Genomic DNA, 20,901 nt, shown 5'->3' on the forward strand with positions numbered 1-20,901 from the left:
ATTTCGCGCCGAAAGTGACGCGCGAGCCGGTTTCCCGCCTTTTTCTCTAGTGCCCGCGGTTGGCAATACTTTGAGATCTCCCGGTTGTAAGAGTTATAGATAGGATTAAAGCCTTTACAGTTTTGTAAAGTTTTCCTTTTTTTGGCCACAAGATGCTTCATCAAGCTTAGCAAATTTACAAGAGTTAACTGGCTTACATTCAGCATAAAACTCTAAGATGAACGGCGATGGTCTAGAGGACATTGGAAAAGCTTCAACTCTATTGCAAGGTGAGCTGATAAATTGTACAATTAACTGAATTGAATTATCTCAACAATTTTCTTTCCTTGAGTGCAAACGTTTACCAGGTTCCGCTTATTCTACATTCAGCTCTCGTGAAGGACTTGCGTTCAAATCAAAACAGTGCGGAGAGGGTGGCAGTGTTGGCCGATCGTATAACAAACCTGACGTGCAGAATGCATCAACTTACATTTGAAAGAGCTGACAATAATGCAGTGTTGATACAGATTCATAGCAATGCTGTCACTCTGTGGAATATTGCTGTGGCAATGAAGACGGGTAGTGGGCAAACTGGAACAACCGAAAATGCAAAATGTATGTATTTTTTTCCTTCTCACTACCTGAATTTAGTTGTTAAAGTAAGGTTCCACCTCAACCATGCTTTAACCCTTCCATTCCCAAATCTTATTAGCAATTCTCCTTATAGTCCTGATACAATTCGTACGGTACTTGTTCGAAGAATATGGTACCGGATCAACAAATAATCAGCTAACTGATATCTTCGTTATTCTCATCACTTGCTTGCTTGAAATTGCATCAATTTGACATTGTAAAGATAATTTCTGTCTCGGTCACTCATGGGAGTTAAAGGGTTAAGGAGATATTGCTTTTGAAACTGCAAGAGTAACAAATTATTAAGTCAGATTTCTTCGCTTGCTCGAATGAAGAGAAGATTTTTTTCAATCTTGAATATTACCGACTCCTTTGTATTATAGTAAGACTATCCGCATTCGCGCACTTCATGACTTCCATTTGCAACCTTTTCCAGTGATCTACTCACAACAGGCGACATTTATGCTGACACCGGCTGACCCAAAATATAGCGCTAAACTCAACCAAAAGCCTTGGAAATGTCAGCCGAGTCGGTTGACCATAAAAAATTACTGCGAGTGGTCGTGAGATATTCAAGAAAGATTTTGGAAGCTAGTATCCACAACGACTTACATATCACATATGGCCTTATCAGCCTCTCCACCCGTAAGACGAATTTTAAGTTAGATGAAGGACTTTTTGGAATGAGTACACTGAAAGTGTAGTTCGGAAAATACCCGAATTGGTGTAAAATATAAACCTTTTTGGATATAAAATTGTATAAACAAAAATTTCTCTCCCTTTCCCTCCTTCACTTCTTTCGCGTAGTGTGAACGTAAGAATGCCGCCCTCAATTATCCTGTTGCGATTTTACCAATAGGGGCCTCTGACCAGTGAATATGAGGAAAAGGCTTCCTTGGCGGAATAATCCATTGCTTTAAATTGTATTTTTTTTTCTTTCAGTGAGGTATGCAGCTTGCAAGCTTTCATTTTTGGCTAATGCTGCTGAAACATGTGAAGTAACCTACCGGAAACAGTTAGTGGTACGGAATTATGTAACAATTTTATAAATGAAATAAAAATTCCAGTTAAATGAATTAATAATTTTGTTCATAATGCAACACTTGATGATCTCTTTTTTTTAGATGACGACGAAAACAGGACGAGCCTGGCTGGGTGAGCAAAAATATTTACTCAATATTATAGCTTCATTATAGAACATAGCCGTTTCATTCACTTTGCAAGAAAATTTTTAAGTCAAAGTTTAATTTCCGTCAAGTGACTAACCCCTAGGTAATCGCCTAAATAAAACGAAGACAATTAAACTTTGCATTTGATACGAACATGGGTAGAAATAGTCGGGAAAGTGGGTAATTGAGCGCAAGATAAATCGATAAAACCATCGTTATGTTTAGTTAAGACGATGAGGAAAAGCCCAATAAATAAGTTTTTCGGGATGAACAAGATTTTATCATTAACAATCATACCTTTATCTTTTCCTTTTCCTTTCATATATTTCAATGTCGACCAACTTGTGTACTACAGATTGTCAGAATCCAGCCATGGCAGATGAATGCCTTGCCTTAGCAACTGAGGCAAGTTTGTCGACTACATGAGAATATTATGATTTGAAAACACGATTAATTTTTTTAGTATTAACGGTGGTATCTAAGACGACTGTTTTGTTAAAATTGCAGTGTTGGAATGGGCTGCAGAAGTCGTGGTCATCAAGAGATGAACATGATTCACCTACACCAGAGCAATCTAAACAGATCGCAGAATGCGAGCGATACATGTTCAGAGTCTACTGTTATAGAGCAGAAACGGTGAATATCATTTACCGTTACTCTTCGTGTGATCCAGTTTATCAAAATAATTATATTAATGAAAAATAACAAATCCAGGAAGACTAAACGTTCCTCTGGATTTTTTACGTTTTTTCGTTCCAAGAGAATACAGTTGATGTGTGGTGGCCATTGATTAAAACCAAAACGAAAACCTTCCAGTCATTCCCGAATCAATCATAGGAAACCTTTCCGGCTTTCCTTACCATACAAAATGTTCGAATTTGCCCTGAGAAGTCTTTATGCTGTTCGGGAAAGCTATAGAAAAAAGACACAAGCAGCAGGGTTGACGGCATGTTCTAGGAGAAAATATAATATACATTTTTTAGTTCTATTGAAGACACTCTATTCCCATTTTTATGGCGCAACCGCAATTACTTAGCTAGCATATTTGTTATCCATCAAAGTATAATTTGATTTTTTTCTTGCAAAATAGAGCTTTTCAATGTGTCAGCAAGATAGAACACAATTGTATGTAGCCAAAGCTAAAGAATTCATGGGCAGACTTCCTGCAAAGGAGGTAAAGGTTCAATCTAAAGTTGGTCTATTTGACATCGAGCGGCTATTTACAGCTTTGATTTTCTTAATTTTTTCGTCTTAAATTTTGTTTACATAAGTGCATTACGCTGGCGGAACTGTGCTACAATTTTGGGGTTGATACATATTACAGAGAGGAATACGAAAAATGTATTGCATGGCTAAGGTAGGTGAAATTTTGGATACAACTGAGATTGGCCTACTTTTGTTTTGAGACAATTCGTTCCGGATTTCTTACAGTAATCTACAGCGTGATAGAGAGTGAGCTACCGGAGAGTCACCATTTCCCAAATCAAATGTTGGAAAACGAGTGATTTGGGGAGATAGGATAGGTATCTAGAATCTTAGGATCTTCTTAATATTCTTTTAGTGTACGTCATATTATAGGCGAAAAGACGAAATTGCATCACCGAGCAATTATGACAATTAGTGTCCGAGAAACATGGTCAAATTTATCTTTCACTCACAATTTTTGCAGGGAAAGTTACGATATTCGGAAAGAAAATGGTTCTTCAGGAGCTAATAAACGGGTGAGCGCCTTTAACTCACAAGTAAAATGTTATCCTTTCATCCACTTACTTTGTCCGAGTAAGAAAAAAAGAGCATGCTCGGCCGTTCAGCTATTTCTTAAAGTGAAAAAAGCTATAGAATACTGTAAATTATAGAGTTAATTTCAACGTTGCTTCAAACTTGTAGTGCTGATCAAATTTCTGGTTACAGCAAGCTACTACTTTGCGTCTCATGGCCAATGCATATCTTGACTGGGACTCTAAACAACATTGGCAAATGGCTCTTAATGCAGCTGGTAGGGAAAAGTTATTTGAATAAAGTATTTTTAATTCTTTTTTTTTTTTTTATCAGTCTAAATGGTTGCTTTTGAACATTCGTGTTCTATGCTTGGTTTAATTCCACCCTTGACCCCGATCATTTGTCACCCAACTTCCGTAGTTTTAGTGCTACAGTTTCAATAAAATTTAAATTCAATCCAATCATCATGTTTTCTTTGAATTTTGAAATCTTTCCCAATATATCCAACCCGACTAAATAATATCTCTTCCACTATTTTTTTTCAGACCTTGCGAACTCTGTAAGTGGCGTTGCTTTCTTTTAATACGTTTCATTTCCTGTTTCAAACCTCCTCCGGCTATTGATTCTTCAGCCATGAAATGATAAATTTTACGTCGTGTTTTAGGAGCATGGGCATCCGGCTGGGCTTTACTTAAAAGCCAAACTTCTTTTGATGGGTAATGGAGACGAAGAGTTGCCGTGTTCAAGATTGTGGTCTGGTATGAGGGTCTTAGGAATACTTTTCTCTTAAATTAAGATGAACTCAACTTCCAAAGTAAGTTGTCGTGCAAAGAAATTTTAAAGGATATCTAATCCAAAATAGACTACAACATATTAGTGCGATAAAAAAACAAACAGCCACAAAACATCAACAGAAACAACTTAAACAAAAAAACAAGAAAACAAGGGAGGCAACCATAAACAACGGAAGAAAGAGTCCTTCAATGATGACCACGTAAGGAGAATATTACGAGCGATTCCAAACCACCTATTAGAATAACGTGGCTCGACGTTTCAAGGTCTGCACGCTGTGACCTATCAGCTCCCTCAATATATAATCATTGGTACGCGTTTATAGCTATAGATTTTGAGGACGAGTCGAACGGGATGCAGATTGAGAAGCTCCATTTAAATTCTCACCTTTCCTTTCACCCAGCATTCGAGGATACTCTCCGGCACCCTGACTTAAAAGTGGATCTTGGGCTTTGTGCTGTAAACCTAGCCGTCCAATACAAGAGGTGAGTGATCTATAATATCGTTGATAGTATGATCAACCATGGTTTGTAATACGCTTACCAGTTACATAATGTATTACCATTTTTACCTTTTGGCAAATGTGGTAGCCTGTTACACTTCTTTATGGAAATAGACATTAAGAGTCGCAGATTTTCATGTTTATGAGAGAACAAAGCTTGATGAATGTATTTTATTACGTTTTTATCCTCAGAACAGAGCTGGCTTTTGACTGCTTGAAAATCTTGGAATCTAGATTTAAAAATTCTCCCGACCTATACAAAGTTCAGTTAGAGCATTTGGTAAGTTTCAAATAATTCATGGCGTTGGCACAATATTTTGATTCGGTTGCACCCGTTATAGGGTAAAGTTCCAAATCATCTTGATGTAGTTTCACAAGGTATTTAGACGTGTAATTAAAGTAAGAAAATCTTCTTTTGGTTAAAGGTTGGTACAGACCTGCTGCTCCCAACTGTAGTCGAGTTCAATAAAGGACATAGTTGGAGGCAGATAGTTATTATAGCCCGAATTGATCTATTACCATAAAGTCTTAATTACCAAAACTGACCTCAATTTTCTCTCTCTGCTTTCCATATCTAATCCTTGAAGGAACTTCTTCTGAAGAACAACAAAGATGAAGATGCCAAAGCTCTCATCGAAAAATGCATTGTTGGTATGTTTTTTTCCGTTTTTCCTCTTTTGAAATCGCTAAGAAATTTTTGAGTGGCGAGGTCACTGTGACGAAGTCATCAGGGATTCTTTGTAACATGATTGTTATTCTTATTGTAGATTCATTTTCGGAACTTTAAGAAGGAATAAAAGAAATTATAATTATTCTGATTAGACTTTCCGAGAACCACTGCCCATTTCGGATGAGATTATACGTAAAGCAGGAGTACGTCGTTTGTTTATCAGTGATTATTCAAAAAACTCACGTATTCTTGTTAAACTCTGTTATAGCACAGCTTTTTTCTGTATTTTCTCTAGATGAAATGGAGAGGTCTCTCGATTTTCAGATTTGTCAGCGATTCCATATTCTCTTGTGGGAAAAAGCTGCTTCTGCTTACGAGGTTAGGGCAACTGTTGGCAGTTATCATAATCCATTAATTCATTTTCGCACGTAAACAGAATTTTGTTCAACGATGTAATATACTAGCTTTTCTAGGTAGCACCATTAGGCTAGCACTATCATTGACCGACAACTTTCTCGATCTTTCCTTAGAGGAGAAGCTACAGAGAAGCCTTAGACTGGTACAATTACTCTTTGAGCTTCTTTTCTTCAAAAGAGGAAGACATAAAGAATATTGGGAAACTCCTGGTTAGTGGTTAGTTTTTTTAGGCTTAATTAAATTTAATCGAAACGCCTCATTGAAAAACTAAGCAATGACAGGTATTATCTATGATCTGGGTAAGTATGACATATCTTCAGCAGAATTTATAACACTTCAGACGAGAACCTTTTCGCAGGAAAAACCGAACCAAACAGAATGATAAAATAGCAATATAAAAATTATAGTAATATTGGACTCACTTCACTTACAATCAGGATAAGAGAGTTCTCTACCTCTTTTTTACGCAGAGGAACAAATGCTCCTGTTACATGAATCTTCAAGATTACGAAAAGGTCGGTATTAATAGTTAATTTTTAGTCATTCGATAAATGCTGTACTTTCAACATGGTGGATAGTTTTGTACGACTGAATATGAACGCCTCTCCCTTTTCAGTTCTTGTACTTGCGTTAGGCTTATTATCTCCCTGATTTCATCTGACAGGACTGTGATTTATTTCATAGAGCAAACCGGAGTTAACTCCATGAGCTAGTTGATCACTCAATTAAAATCTCATGTTTCTTCCATTTTCTATCTCATACTCCTATGGAAAAGTACCAAATAAACAAACAAAGTTTAAAATAAGGCCCTTTCACTTTCTTCAGCTTATTTTTCTTTGTTTGTTTCTTCGTTTGCTTTATAGGCCAAAGAAGTTATAGTAGAAGCGGAGCAAAGTGATCCTGACAGTCCTGTCATTCAATTCTACAAGTTTAAAATCGCTCTCGCCGAAGGACAAGATGTTGTCGGTCAGTTGTGCATTTGTATTCTTTGACATCTTTTTACGGGAATGTTGTGAGAGGTTATTCTTGTCACTGAGAGGCACGAGCTTACTCAGAAAAAAGGCAGGATAGGTGTTTCAAACCTAAATAGAAAACACGACCCTCCTATTACTGATTCTTGTCTCCCATGTTCTCTCTCCATTGGTTTGTTGTAGCTGTAGACGCAATGACAAAGATAAGCGAGGTTGGTTCAAATCAAGATAATGACGTAGCAGAGACTAATGCTCATGGACTGATCTGTCTTGCTGCACAGCTAGCTCTAGAGGTAAACTTTCATGTTACAAACAGATGGACAGCAAATACGCTCTGCTGTTTACGTTCCAGGTCGGAGTACTGATTGTTCTTCGCTGTATTGTGGATTGAATTGACTCGGTGACACCAATTATTTGAGCGATATCGCTTTTTATATTGATTACTACATAATGACTTGGGATTTCTATAGCACGAAATTAACAAAATGTTAACTTGAATGGACCGTGATCAGAGGGGTGTAGCTAAAATTTATCAAACCCTTGTGCGCATAGAAGATGAAAATAGGAATTTTGAATACAAAGTAAGAAAACTTGAGTTCTTTAAAGATTTAAGGTTGGTACGCAAGTTCCTTAGATACCTTTTATTCCACTAATCTCTTTCCATACATGAACTCTTCCCATATATGCATTCTTTCCATATACGAACTCTTTCCACTTCTGCAAATTCCCACAATAGTGATTTGTTGCTAGAAAGCGCAAGATCATTTTTATCAGAGAAAATGCAGTCTGCAGTCACCAGGATAGACTGAGATAAATGACGTGTACCTTGTCCTTCAGCAAAAGAACCATAACGTAGCTGTCAGTGCCTTAGAAAAAGTCGTAGCGAGCAGCGCCGATAACCAGCAGGTTCTAACCTCACTTAGGTAAGTCATTCAAGTATTTTCCTCTCTTTTCATCACGATCGCGCTTTTGTAATGAAAACAGACAGGTGTGCTGCTGCTGACACGGTTTGATAAGCTAATTTGCTTGACAACGAAAATGGTGCTTGCGTTTAGTCGGTTTCTTTGAGTTTCTTCTTCAATCCATCTCCAGTGCTTGTTGTTCAAAATTGCCACGCTTGGTAATTTTTTTCTGAGACAGGCTGTTTTATCGTAGTGTGAGAGCTCCATTTCACCGAATGTGTAAAATCCGTGACGCAACCCAGTTTTTCATTCTCTACCCAGAAAATTAATAATAGGACGGAAAAATCATGGAGCGTTCCCTTTTTTGGAAGAAAAAGATTAGCCGTGATCGCTAATTCAAAATGTTTTTAATAGGTGCCTGACAAGATTAAAACTGACGCAGTCCACAGATTCTGGAGCAAAGTAAGTTAAGGAGGAATTCTACCTGGATACCTATTATTAAGGCCAGGTAAAAGGAGGGGGTAAAAAAAAAGGTGGATTGAGGGATTACATCCTTTTTGTTACGCATTATTTTACACTATGACAAACACATAAAAGAAAAAAAATTCCAAGAAAAAATGAAAAAACAAAAAAGAAAAAGGATACTTCTATACAAGGTAGCCTTAAGAAAACAGTGTCACTAAACATTTTGTTTAAACACGACTGTTAGCCGTACTTTTTATGTCCCAATGACTGTCTCTCATTGTCAATAAATTCGTTATTATTAATCAGTTCTGCGGCTCTTTTCCATTGATTCAGAAAAGATTACAGCAGCTTTTTGCTTTACCTACAGACCGGTAAGTGTTACACGATTTTAGAAGTCTGATAAGAAGGTTTCAAGTGAAGTGTCCCTTAGATAGAGGTAGCTACCTTACCCCTGTTGGTATAAACGTAACCTTTTATGAATCCACTGGATTCAACTCCAAATATTTTTTTCTGAATCCCAACTAGTGGAAAACTTGATGCACGACAGGATCCTTACTTTGTTCGTAGTTTTTTTATCTGTAAAGTTTGTTCAACTATTCCAGTCAAATCCGCCTCTCATTTTCTTTTTTAGCTTTAGATCGCTTGAATCAGATGGAGCTGGTGAGCGATTCTAATGTGCAAACAGAAGCCGCATGGTTCATGAAAATTGGTAAATTTTTCCTAATTATTTGATACTCTTGTATTTCACGGGGTGCGAAGAATTATATATTAAGAGGGTTACTCAAGAACGAGGAGAGATCTTAAAATCAGATGTAAGCTATACATGTAATTTGTGCTTATTGTCTTTGACTGATATCCAGTAAACATAGTGAAATGATAGGACATCACGCAGATAATATATAGCTTTAATACATAGCGGGGATGTGGAGTATGAGATCACCGCTTCCCGCCCCTTTTGACATCCGGGACATTATTCGAATTCCAGCTTTAACTATGTAAAATAAACACACCTATGTCATAACAGACAGGGAAATGGGTGGGGACAGAGAACAATTCCATCTCAAGTTGTTAAATATTCGGCGCTAGAATTTATTTTCAGCCCTTAATTCTGTGACAGACAAAAGGAATCACTACAAGACAACAACTTAGTTAAAAAAGAAAAATGCCCCCACCCCCCTAAAAAAAAAATATATATATATATATATATATATGTATTTATATAATAAGCGCAGTTATGCATGCATTCTGATTGGTTCTCACTTATGATCTATTGGAGGACAGACGTATAGATGACGTCATCGTTAAAACTTTTTTTTCCGTATGTTTTAATTCTTTATTATATAAAACAAATAGATTCCAAGTTGCCGTGCGTCTGTTCAGTAATAGATCACAGATGACGTAAAAAATGTGGTAAGAACATCAGTGACACACTCGGCTGCGCCTCGTGTGCCACTTTTTTGGCAACTTGGAATCTATTTGTTAAATATATGAATAAAACAAAAATAAAACTTATCATAAGCATTATATGGCATTTGCGAAAAAAGTTTCTTTGTTTTTTTAGCGTGGAATCTAGCTTTGGAAAGTACCGATTGTTGTGCAGAGATGCAGGAACTTTTCCTATTCTGTTACAAGGTGTGTGTTTACGAGTTTTTCCTTATTTGTCCAGGGACAATTGTTGCCAGTAGTTTTCTACCGGCCTTGTAATTTTCTTTTAGAAAGAATGACTTACGGGGTGGGCATAGATAATTAGTTTTCAAAAATATTTAGTATAAGTTGTTTACTACTATAACTGCTTGAATGCGATTAATCCAGAAATTGTTACAATTTTTTTTTATTTCAAGTTTTCAAGTCTGTGTCTCATGGAATCATCCAATTTGGTTCGTCAAAAAAATTGTCTGGTAATGGCAGCAGCTTCTGCAGTTCAAGCAGCGAGAGAGCAAATCAGTGGAGATGAAAAGGTTTTGCAAACGTCTTTCAGACTGAGCAGTAAATCAAATAATACAAATATGTAGTACAATTGCGTCAATAACTAGGAGCTTGTATCCTTTAACACTCCGCAAAGGAGGCCGAAATCTCAAACTTGATGGAAGTTCCATCGATGAAAGGGAACAAGCGACTGGTTTTGCTGTTATTCCTTACATTCACGGTGTTACGGAACTCATCAAGAGAACGTTAAACAACGTTAAAGTTGCTCAAAAACCTTTTCAGACTTTGGGGCTTATTTTTGCCAAACCTAAGGATCCTGTCACGAAAGAACAACGAACCGACGCCATTTATTCTATTCCTTGCAATGACTGTGATAACGAATACATCGGACAGACCAAACGTCAGTTTGGTACTCGTTTGAAAGAGCATCAAAGAGCGGTTTTCGTTTGCAAAAAAGAAAATTCAGCTTTATCGGAGCACAAATGCCTAACTAACCATGCAATTAGGTGGGATAAGTCTATTATTAACTAATTTGGTTCTCTCAAAACGAGCTTTTTTAAATTTTTTTTTTCAGACTAAGCTTTTACGGCAGTGTCTCGGACATGTTGATGCGTGTCGCGTCTTACGAAAGAAGATTGGAATCGGAGGTTTAAATAGCAGCCTGAAAGGTGATAAAAACATTTTTTTGTGCTCCTTAAGCATTTTTCTCCCAAATTCTGATGCCTTGTTCTAGAATCAAAATTTTTAAAAAATGGATGACCTCTCAAATTACGTACTTCTCAACATATTTGCTCTAAAAATCTAAAGGATGTCCAGTTGCACGAGTAAAGATCTTTTAAATTAACAGTAATTCATATCTTTCAGATGAATCGATATTACTGCTGGCGTTATATGAATTCGAAGCAAAAGCACAACTGGGTGATTCAGACCTCTGTTTCTGTCTTGACGCTGCTGAGGCTCTACTCAACGCAGATCCAGGAACATTTGAAAGCTTTGCTGGTACAATTTTCAAAGTTCAAAATGTAGAAATATCAATTTTTCACAAATACCGATTTTCTAGTCTTTTTCATTTTAATTTTATGAACTATCTTCCCTTTCTGTAGAATTTACCGTGTTTTCTCATTTTCTCTAACTTTATTGGCAATTAATTCGTTCTCCCCTCCTCCTGCTTCTCTAATTTCCACCCGGGGTAGTTTGATTGTGTGGTATTTTAGCTTTCTTGTGATCGAATCCAGCGCTTGCAGTTGAGCCGCCTGCTTACCACAGGGAGATAAGCATGAGGGCACTGAGAATTGCGATAAAGAAACACTTAGCTATGGACGTGACTGACTTCACTAAATTAAGGTAACTATGTGTGTCGTTTCCATCACATTGGTCTAGACGACTTTAACGTCTTAGACAACTTTAACGTCTCCAGCATAAAAACGGCCATTCACGTTATCACTATTTCTAACATACCATTGCCGCGAGCTAAAGCAATTTCCGAAGCGAATGTACGATACCCTTCTCTTGCTTCTTTTTTGTAGCAAAGCTTTTCATAGTCTGGTGCACCACGCATTAAGTAGTGGTAGCAGCAGTGATGCCGAAAGTAAGGAAGAGGCCTTCGCTGTTTACCAGGACATATGTAAAATCATCGAGAACCAAGCGAAGGTACCCACTAAAAACAAATAGATAACTACAGTATGTTTGGGTCCAAGCTTCAGTATAGACATATATATATAAAACATTGAGGTTGGTAGCGTGATAGCCTTTTGAAAAGGCGGAGTAGGTCACAGGAAACGATGTTAAGATCACACAGGCTCATTTCTACTCCAGAATGCAATTAAATAGTGGTTATCAACCATATGCTGAGTGGTAACCTGCATGGTAACATTTTAGATAGTACGACTGAATGAAGCGAAGAATGTCCGCTTGCAATGAAATAGCTCATGCTCTTTTAAATCCAGGGCTGTTATCCTGAAATTCAGATCTTATGGCTGATGACAAAGGCATGGAACTGTGGAGTAAACTTATTCAGGTACTGCCATAGTGAATGATGAACTTCACAAGCCACAAAAAAGTGTTTCGTTGAATTAAAACAGTTTGCAATGATAAATCTTTCAGCCCAACCATCCAGTCTACCGAATGACTAACAATAGAAAAAAAAAACCCTGTCGAAATCAGAATATTTTTATTGTGGAATTTGAGAGGGGATTTCAGTTTGTTACGAGACGTACAGAAATGACTCGACGGTCAATGGTGTGCCATAAGTGTGCCAACCGATTGCATCTGATGGTGAAATCCCTTTTAATGATAATCCAAAATCATGCGAGAGATGGCTTTAAATTAAAGGCAGATTATAATTTTTTTGTTTAACAGAATGTTTGAGGTTAGCTTTGTTAGATTTCTATCTGTAATTTTGCAACTGTATTGTAAATCACTGCAACTTTGCTATACTTTTCGCGTTCCACTGGTGTAGTCACGGCTTGTATAATATTCCCTAAAAGAAACCAGTTCTTTATTAATTATAAATTAAGCAACTAGACTATAGCCGAGGTAGTTAGAATATTTGAATAATTCTGCAAATGCGCAAAATAATGCAAATCATTCTCATTCTAGCGCTGGCGGTCACGAAGCCGGAGAGAAATGGTGTGGATTGGCCATGAGACTGCTTCATCACTTGTCGACATTTAAGTGTAACTATCAGGATAAGGTATTCCATGTAAAGCCATTTCAAGTGATTAAACTATCCATTTCACTATTTATTTAGTCATTACATTTTCTCTCCTTCTTTAATAGATTGAATCAAAATCAAATAAATTTATACCAGATAGTCATCCATTTCTTGATATTTACTAAAATACAAGAAATGTGACATCCATCAAGATGATATGTAGAGAATAATAAATGGGCGTGCGTAGATATGGAATTTCTTTTCGAGTGTTTAACTCGATAGCTCACGAGTGAGATGGTTATGGCCTTTCTCAGGGTTGGAAATCCTTGTGTAACACCGTAGTTTATATTGTAAAAGGTTTTTGTTTTTACCATAGATGACCAAAGTTTACGGGGATATATTGGATCGTATGGAGAGGAACACATTAAAAGGTCAAGTTGAAGAGTGATGTTGAAGCTACCTGCGTGTACGATCTGATTTTGCTTTTTTCAAGTTCTGTGTGTAATTCGCCTAGTAAATTTGTCAACTTTGTCGTGACCATTAAGTGTTCAGATAAAAAAGGAAACAACAACAACAAACAAACAAGAACAATTATGTGGAGCTAAGTGCAGAAATTTCAGTCATATATCTGAAAGTGTATAAGGCGTTTGAACCAGAAGCAAGGTGAATTTAGAGAAATAAGTTTGGGTTTGGACAATTCAGGTTCGAAATTATTTTCCCAAATTTAACTCTCTCAAAAGTTAACACAATTGTCTCTTTTTTAATGAAATATAATTCAATTTGGTTTATTAAAAGTTTTACCTTTCCTCCACTTAATAAATATAGCTCTCAGTTATTCATCATCCCACATGCCCTTTTTACTATGAAAATAATGAAAAATATTTGGATGTCGCAGTCGATCATATTCCATTCCAGAATAAACGATTCTTTCCATGAAGTCCCAGTCCTCTCCGCCCCATTTCTCGTCAAACGCTTTTTCATTAAGACCACCAACTTTGTCCCAATCACTCTTATAAACACCAACCAATCCAAAGCCCAATGGTTCCCATTTTCCTTCTGGGGTTTCTGGAGTTTTCCCACAACCCAAGCGGATGATAACGGGAGTGTAGACAGAACGACCTTCAAAGCAATGCTGTGGAACAGATTTAGAAATAACTTCATTTTTTAAAGTAGGGTTTTTAAAACGAGAAAGGCATCTTCGACGGTAAACTACAACCGTCTATAATTGCCGTCGTTGACTAATAAGTGATTGTTTCCTAACTTACCACTAAAATAACGTTATTTTATGGTCCCGTCGTATTTGTGCCACCTAGTTTTGGTAAATACCTCCATAAGGATACAAGTGCGATGAAACCTATCGATATTACCCGTCTGCTTTTTAATCTGATAACAGGCCTCGTTTGTTCCCGTTTTTCATGCGATGTACAACTTCAACAGTCTTTGAGTAAACCGGAAAAAGTACTTATCCCTATGTCAAATACAAGCCTGATTTCTGACCTTGGGAATCGAGCTAACATGGAACATACGAATGTAGGAGTTGTGGGTGCAGGCCTACATAAGATCAGTAAGTAAGTTTTGGAATGGGTAGAAATGTGGTTCATTTCTATACCAAAATTACTAATTCCTTTACTTTACATGTCAGTCGTCAGTTTAACGGAAATCTTATGAAAATGTTATCTATGCTCACTTTACGGATGTCGTCAAAGATTGTGGAAGGTAAGTCCAAGTGAAGATCAAGAGTGAACACGATGGTTTTCGGATCCTGAACTTGTTCCACAGCCCTGTTGAAGGATTTGGTACGAGAATAGTGCTTTGCTTCGTGAACGATGACTTTAGTGGGAGGAAGTTTCCTTTTCGCCAGCTCCTGTTCCAGATTCATGTCGGAGCTTTTATAATCGTATATCACTAGACTCACTTTGTTGTCCTTTGAAGCACTGTATATTTCTTCTAAGTTGTTTAGGAAGTGTACCATCCACCGTCCCTGGTTTTTGAGGGTGATAATCAAGGCGATTTTTGCATTTCTATTCCACTGGAATCCCTTGGGATAACACAAGTTGTCGGAGCCTTTGGGCCAAAAGACAGATTCTGAAAGCATGACCAGTTCGTTTTTTCCCGTGACATTTATTAGGAACTCAAGAAAGAATCGACTTCCCAACTTCGGATCGACTTTTCTTTCCACGTTAACGAGTTTCACGACCTTGAACTTTCTGCATGATAAAGTAAAATTGTCGCTAAATGATAACAATAACTACAACCACAACAACAACAATAATAATTATAATTTGAGCCGAGAAATTTCCGAGATTTAAATGATTGACAGTATCACTATTTCAGTGTAAAAGTGGTATATATAAAGCAAAAATAGACGATATAACAAGGTTACCATGACAACACTGACACAACAACGATTTGCTTTTGTCAGTTTCAAAACAATGGCGGCAAGATTTCGGGAAATTTCCGGTGAGGAAATACAAAAGCTCGCCGGAAAAAACAGTAAAACAAAAGTACAGTCAAAACTAGAGACGTGGATGAACGTTTGGAAGTCGTGGGTAGAAAGCAAGGGTCTTAACGATGATGTTGTCGAATACGAAGGTAAGGAACATGACAAATGCCTCTCGCGATTCTTTGCCGAAATTCGCAAAAGCGATGGCTCCGACTAACTACGGGACAGCCTAAGGGCTACGTTAGCTGCCTTCGCCATGCACCTCAAAAACATCCATAACGAACGACCAAGAATTTGTTAAGTGCAGAATGTTCCCGGAAGAAAAAAAAAAGAGCTCTTCGCGAAAAAGGCCACGGAAAATGGCTAAATGCAACAAAAGCCCCTACCGTCCTCGAGAAGCTGTGGAAAAATCGTGTACTTGGCGAACAAAACCCAAATTCACTCCCCCATACTTTCATTTTAATCTTTGGGGTTGCCAGGAGCACCATGAAATTTTTGTCGAAGATTTCAGTTTAAACAAGGACGATCAAGGTACAGAGTGCGTAAAATTCGAAGAAAACCCAATAAAGACCCAGCAAAACTGTCTAAGAAAGAAACGAAGAGCCACCCAGCCAAACATCTTTGCCACTGGAGGTCCCCCTTTTTACTCCACTTCTTTAAACATGTCTTTCCCACAGACCTGAAGAAATGCGAAACAGTGACCCATATTATCTCGCCATTATAGAAAAACCGAAATACGAAGTGTGATACAAGAATCAAAGGAAAGGTTTCAATAAGGTCGACTTCTTCATAAAAAAGTATGGCCTTGACCTGAGGGAAGAAAGTTACCCAACCATTTGGTAAGAAAAACGCTTATGAAGAAGCTGAAGGCCTCGAATCATGCAGCCAAGAACTGCTATCATCGGTGTAACAGGCCACACAAACTACGAGGAAGGTCACGAAGCAAAACAGCGACAGATCTCATCTATTATCAACCTTCCTGTCTGCCAAAACGTTTAGAATTCCCTTCCAGTTCTTTCCTGTTTCCCCATTCAGTACAACCATACAGCGACTCCAGCCTGCCAAACAATAGTCCACCACTTTCATGGCTGCCAGGTGACGATAAATTACGGAGCTGGCGTTGGTGTTTTTCAACAAAGCAGTAGTTAAATACTAGGAGAAACTTGCCCGTACCTTAACTTAATTGTGGTTTCGCTTCACCGCTGCCGTGACAGCAAAAACCGTGATTTTAGAATTTCTTCCATTGAACTAATTCATGTTTTTTGCCTTCGATAGTTTGGTAAAGAAATTGTTACCAATACAGACGCCTGCGTATTCTTTTTGTTTGTTTGTTTTTCTTTTTTAACTGTCACGAAATAAAGGTTTCCTGTGCGTTACCGAAAATTTCTCGGCTTCTCTTATAAACAAATAATGGTATAACCAGTGCGTGGTATTACGACTTGTAATATTTCAAAATTGTCCAAAATACCACTCACCCTTCGCGGCACGTGGCATTTTGAACAATTTTGAAATATCACTCGCGGTATTATTGCCAAATACCACTACAAGTCATGCTTTTACCTCTACTAATATTAATTAATATTGATATGATAACCCGGGCCAGTATCTGTAGGAGATATTGGGTTATCATGTCGAGTTCAAAGTCTGCCTGCCTTAAGCCCCTTGTCCATGTAGTGTTCTCAAACATCTGCAGACTCAGAAAGAAGTGCCTTCTTTCGCAGATTGTTTAAAAAAAATGTGTTATGGAACAATTATTTAATTCGTTTTTCAAATGATAACTCATACCTCGGCATTGATAATTCATGCTGTATCATGCTCAACTTCGTCCAATAATAGGTATTTGCATTGCCTCATCCTTCGGCTTCGGCAGACAACACAGTTGCGAGATTTAATAATTTTTGATATCATGCGAAAAGCGAATCTAATAATTGCTTTATTATACATTTTTAATAATAATGTGCAATAATCAGCGAAAGAAGACGCTCTCTCTGAGTTTGCAAAGGTTGAGAACACTTTACGGACGAGGGGCTTAGTGTAATATCCGCTGTATGGGGTTATCATGTCAACTTCACACGCTTTGTATATTGATTGAATATTCTCGAACACTCAAATTTTAATGGTTAATAAAAATAATAACAATAATGATAATATAATCGACTGAGTCAGTTCTGTTTTAACTGGTTCATTACAACGTTGAAAGCCACAAGATTTTAGAATAAGGCAAATTCGCCCATCAGTTGGTTGAGGCCAAAACAGCCTACAGCTGGCCAAACAAACCCTCATGTTTTTGGTGTAACGCTCGCTGTTCAGATGCTAACGTAGCCTAAGAAGCTGCAAGCCAAAGAAAAAATGGAAAATATGAAGATTTTTGCAGCTTGAATGTATTTGGCCTTCTTGCACGCTTGCGTGATTATTCACACTGTAAGGTTACCTTTTTTTTTTGGTTCTTATTTTCTCAAAGCCGTCCAGTGCGATGATAATAGTAATAAAGTTTATGTTATCGGGCAAAAATACATTTGGCCCCTCCAAGAGCTCATTTTAACCCTCGTTTACTAGCCCGGCCTAAAAGGCTCTGATTCGGGCCTAAGACATATCAATGCCCACGACCATAGAGTCTACTTTTATAAAATAAATAAATAATAATAGTAATATAAAAAAAATTTTAAAAAAAACCGAGCCAAGCGTGTATCTACTCACCCTGGGTGGTGTTCATGTAGAGCATCCACATACTTCTTTGCAGCTTTTTTTGCGATCATCATATCCAAACTATGATTCGCTAATTCTGGATAATATTCCACCACGCTTTTATACTCAACATCTGGGTAACTCTTTATGGGAATAAAGTAACCGTTTAGGAAGTCGTAACCCCTTTTCGGGCCTCTGGGTGCTTCTTTCATGGTTAGATAACTTGGTTCATAAGCGCAATGAGGCAATACGTTGGCAACTTCGTCGTGAAAAAGGTACACAGGTCTGGATTTGGTGTTCGTTTCTAAGCTTTGAAAATGACTGTGCCTTGATTTACAAGCGGGACTTTCTGGAACAGAGTTGTAGTTATTTTCCGTTACACTGTTGTCAATGAATAGAGAAAGGTTATCGGCGGGAATCGTCTCAAATTTATCTCTTTTCATTCCAGGCAGGCTCCATGCGACTCGAACAAAATCATCTCCTCCCATTTGAAGATGAAGAATTTCTATGAAATATTTGTGACCCATTAACAACTTTATTTCGATGGAAACTTGTGTGGGCGAAAGCTGAAAATTGTTTCTGGTGGTCCATTCACTCAGGCTACAAATCAAAACAGCATTTTCTGGGTATTCGTTTGAGCTGAGCCACAGTTCAGAGAAGTCATCGGAAGCTAAAGCAAATTTATAATATCCTGTTTTCGGCGGGTGTAGAAACCCAAAAATTCTCTGAGCATAATCACTTTCATATCTTGAAATATCCAATGAGTTTACAACGGTTTTCACGTCTGGTGCCTTTGGAAACAACGGGTGATAACAAAGAAGTTGAATTGAAGATTGGCAGAAGTCGTTCCAGATATGGGTATTCGCTCCCAATAACTCCATTTTGGCTGCTTGATTGGCGACTGCGAACCTTTTCCGGTAATTCGAGTTCAATTTATAACTTTCATTGTCAAAAGAAACATTAAATTCAACTGATATCCGGTGCCTTACTGTTACTAAAAACGTTCCACAAATGACAAAGGCTGCAAATGCTAGAGTAATGCTCTTGGTGAGTCGCTTTCTGCGAAAGAGAAACATAAAGAATTTACACAGTGGCTTCATGGTTCTTACTTTTAAAATAAATGGCCACTATTTAGCTTCGTATGTTAATCAATCACCTTGCGTGTGTATTTTGACACGGTTCGGACAGATTTTTACAAACTTCACTAAATCACTTAGATACGCTCCAGCAGAAAAGTTTTATTACTTTATCGTTGTTTGCAAAGCCTGCGTCATTTGTTTATTTATTTATTCACTTTTTTTTTAAATCAAAAACCTCTTTAAGGAAAAAAATAAAAAATGCTCTTCTTACCAGGAACTGAGACTGTATTGACGCGACAGGTTCAAGAGTTTGCGATCTCTTTAAAATTAGATCATGGACTCGTCGTTTCCATGGTATCATAGCCTACTTATTGCGTTAATATATCAAAAAGTTGCCCAGATACGAGTGTCCATTTAAATGCGTCGAATGTTTTGAATCCTTTGAGGCCTTTAATTTTGGTGTGCTTAAAACCGAAATACTCATCTTTTAGATTTAAATATTCACTCAAATTAAATGCACCATATTTCAAAGGTGAGAAAAAAAAAACTTCCTAGTAAGAGTATAAAATCCCCTCAAAGAACGATATTCTCTGGTAAGCTACTGTAATCTAATACTAACCATGATAGCCTAGTACAGTGCTTTGTCTATCTAGTAGTTATTTTTTTAATGTTATGTTATAGTTGTGTTTCAGTTTTGTAGTACTTTTGTAAACTGTATGCCGATTTTTAAGTATCAAATGATTAAACGTACTATTTTAATGTTTAAGTTTTTATTTGGAGTTGATTGTTTTGGTGAATAAAATGAATATACAACAAGGGGCGATACGAATTTTATGGAAAATGTGTCCGTTTGGTATTTATCAGTACGAGTTGGCAGGTATCACAAATCGAACGAATATGCAATGCGAACGAGTGTGATTTCTTATACAAACTAAAAGTGCGTGAATACCATACGGACCGAGGGAATATCAAATTAGCTACCCCTGCTGTTCAACTTCTTTTTTAATTACAAAATTCCTCAAACGTCCTGACATTGGCCGGGACCAACTTCAAAACAATTTTATCCTGTACAAAACAAAATATCCTTAGAGAATTAGAAGCATTCCGTCACGGTGCTTGCAAAAAGTCAGTGTGACGAAATCTTTCCATCTTTCAGGTCGGTTGGATTTGCTCTCAATTTTTTTTCCTTGAGCGTCCAAAAATTACCAAGGTGATGAGCCATGCATCAGAAAACTTTAAAAGCACAGACCTTTTAGGGAGAAACGAAGGGCAAGAGGGCAGTTGCATTTGCTTTGGGAACGCTTTGTACTCAATCAATCAACTGGATATATCTCATGCTTCAGCACTTTCAGCCAGCCGCCCGCTGACAAGTAATGTCCATATAGCAAGCACTCTAATCGGTGCTGCCATTTTACGCTTTAACCCTCTAAGTCTCATGAGTGACCAAGACAGAATTTCTCCTAACAATATAAATACAATACCAAGCATTCAAGTAATGAGAATAACGAAAAATATCAATTAGGGGAACAAGTTGATTCAGTACCAAATTCTCCAAAATAACATCACAAGAACAGTATGGCAGACAGTAAGAAGAATTATTAATGAGATCTTGAGAGTTAAAGGGTTAAAGTATCCAGCCGTGCTCTTGCTCTATTTTCACATTTCAAAAATTCATGTCCGTCTCAGTTCGTTTGGTGAATAACGGAGCAGCCTATTGGTGGGTGGAGATATTTTTTACAGCGGGCGGTGGGGAACGGTGTACGACGATAACTGGGATATCACCGACGCCAATGTAGTACGTCGTGATTTGGGTTTCTCCCGTGCAACTGCTTCTGCTCATCCCAGAGCGAAATGCGTACCGTCAAGGGTCTGGTGGTGTCTGGACGGATGAAGTCA

The 20,901-nt window shown here is 37.6% G+C and overlaps 2 protein-coding genes and 1 pseudogene across 2 annotated transcripts; 2 read left to right on the forward strand and 1 right to left on the reverse strand.

Annotated features, from left to right (window-relative positions):
* The first annotated feature begins 76 nt into the window (after window positions 1–76).
* On the forward strand, window positions 77–13,309 carry LOC131793597 (testis-expressed protein 11-like). The gene is made up of 33 exons (XM_059111025.2): window positions 77–269; window positions 370–594; window positions 1,555–1,634; window positions 1,737–1,767; window positions 2,137–2,186; window positions 2,289–2,417; window positions 2,872–2,955; window positions 3,053–3,138; window positions 3,451–3,502; window positions 3,693–3,777; window positions 4,046–4,059; window positions 4,165–4,258; window positions 4,696–4,777; window positions 4,987–5,074; window positions 5,382–5,445; window positions 5,760–5,842; window positions 5,995–6,090; window positions 6,352–6,396; window positions 6,745–6,847; window positions 7,036–7,145; window positions 7,690–7,775; window positions 8,169–8,216; window positions 8,553–8,590; window positions 8,851–8,928; window positions 9,781–9,851; window positions 10,061–10,177; window positions 10,720–10,813; window positions 11,010–11,144; window positions 11,381–11,489; window positions 11,672–11,795; window positions 12,092–12,162; window positions 12,744–12,837; window positions 13,175–13,309. Exons 1-33 carry the CDS (start codon window positions 218–220, stop codon window positions 13,244–13,246), a joined length of 2,790 nt encoding a protein of 929 aa, XP_058967008.2. The 5' UTR covers window positions 77–217; the 3' UTR covers window positions 13,247–13,309.
* A 314-nt stretch (window positions 13,310–13,623) lies between these two features.
* On the reverse strand, window positions 13,624–18,981 carry LOC131793774 (beta-1,4-N-acetylgalactosaminyltransferase 3-like). Its single transcript, XM_059111254.2, has 3 exons — window positions 17,939–18,981; window positions 14,486–15,005; window positions 13,624–13,930 (listed from the first exon to the last, which is right to left on the reverse strand). The coding sequence occupies exons 1-3, from the start codon at window positions 18,805–18,807 to the stop codon at window positions 13,631–13,633; spliced, it is 1,689 nt and encodes a 562-aa protein (XP_058967237.1). The 5' UTR covers window positions 18,808–18,981; the 3' UTR covers window positions 13,624–13,630.
* On the forward strand, window positions 15,929–16,390 carry LOC131793598 (uncharacterized; annotated as a pseudogene).
* Window positions 18,982–20,901: the final 1,920 nt, after the last annotated feature.

The sequence above is a fragment of the Pocillopora verrucosa genome, chromosome 9, assembly GCF_036669915.1.
Source record: "Pocillopora verrucosa isolate sample1 chromosome 9, ASM3666991v2, whole genome shotgun sequence".
Classification (NCBI taxonomy): domain Eukaryota; kingdom Metazoa; phylum Cnidaria; class Anthozoa; order Scleractinia; family Pocilloporidae; genus Pocillopora; species Pocillopora verrucosa.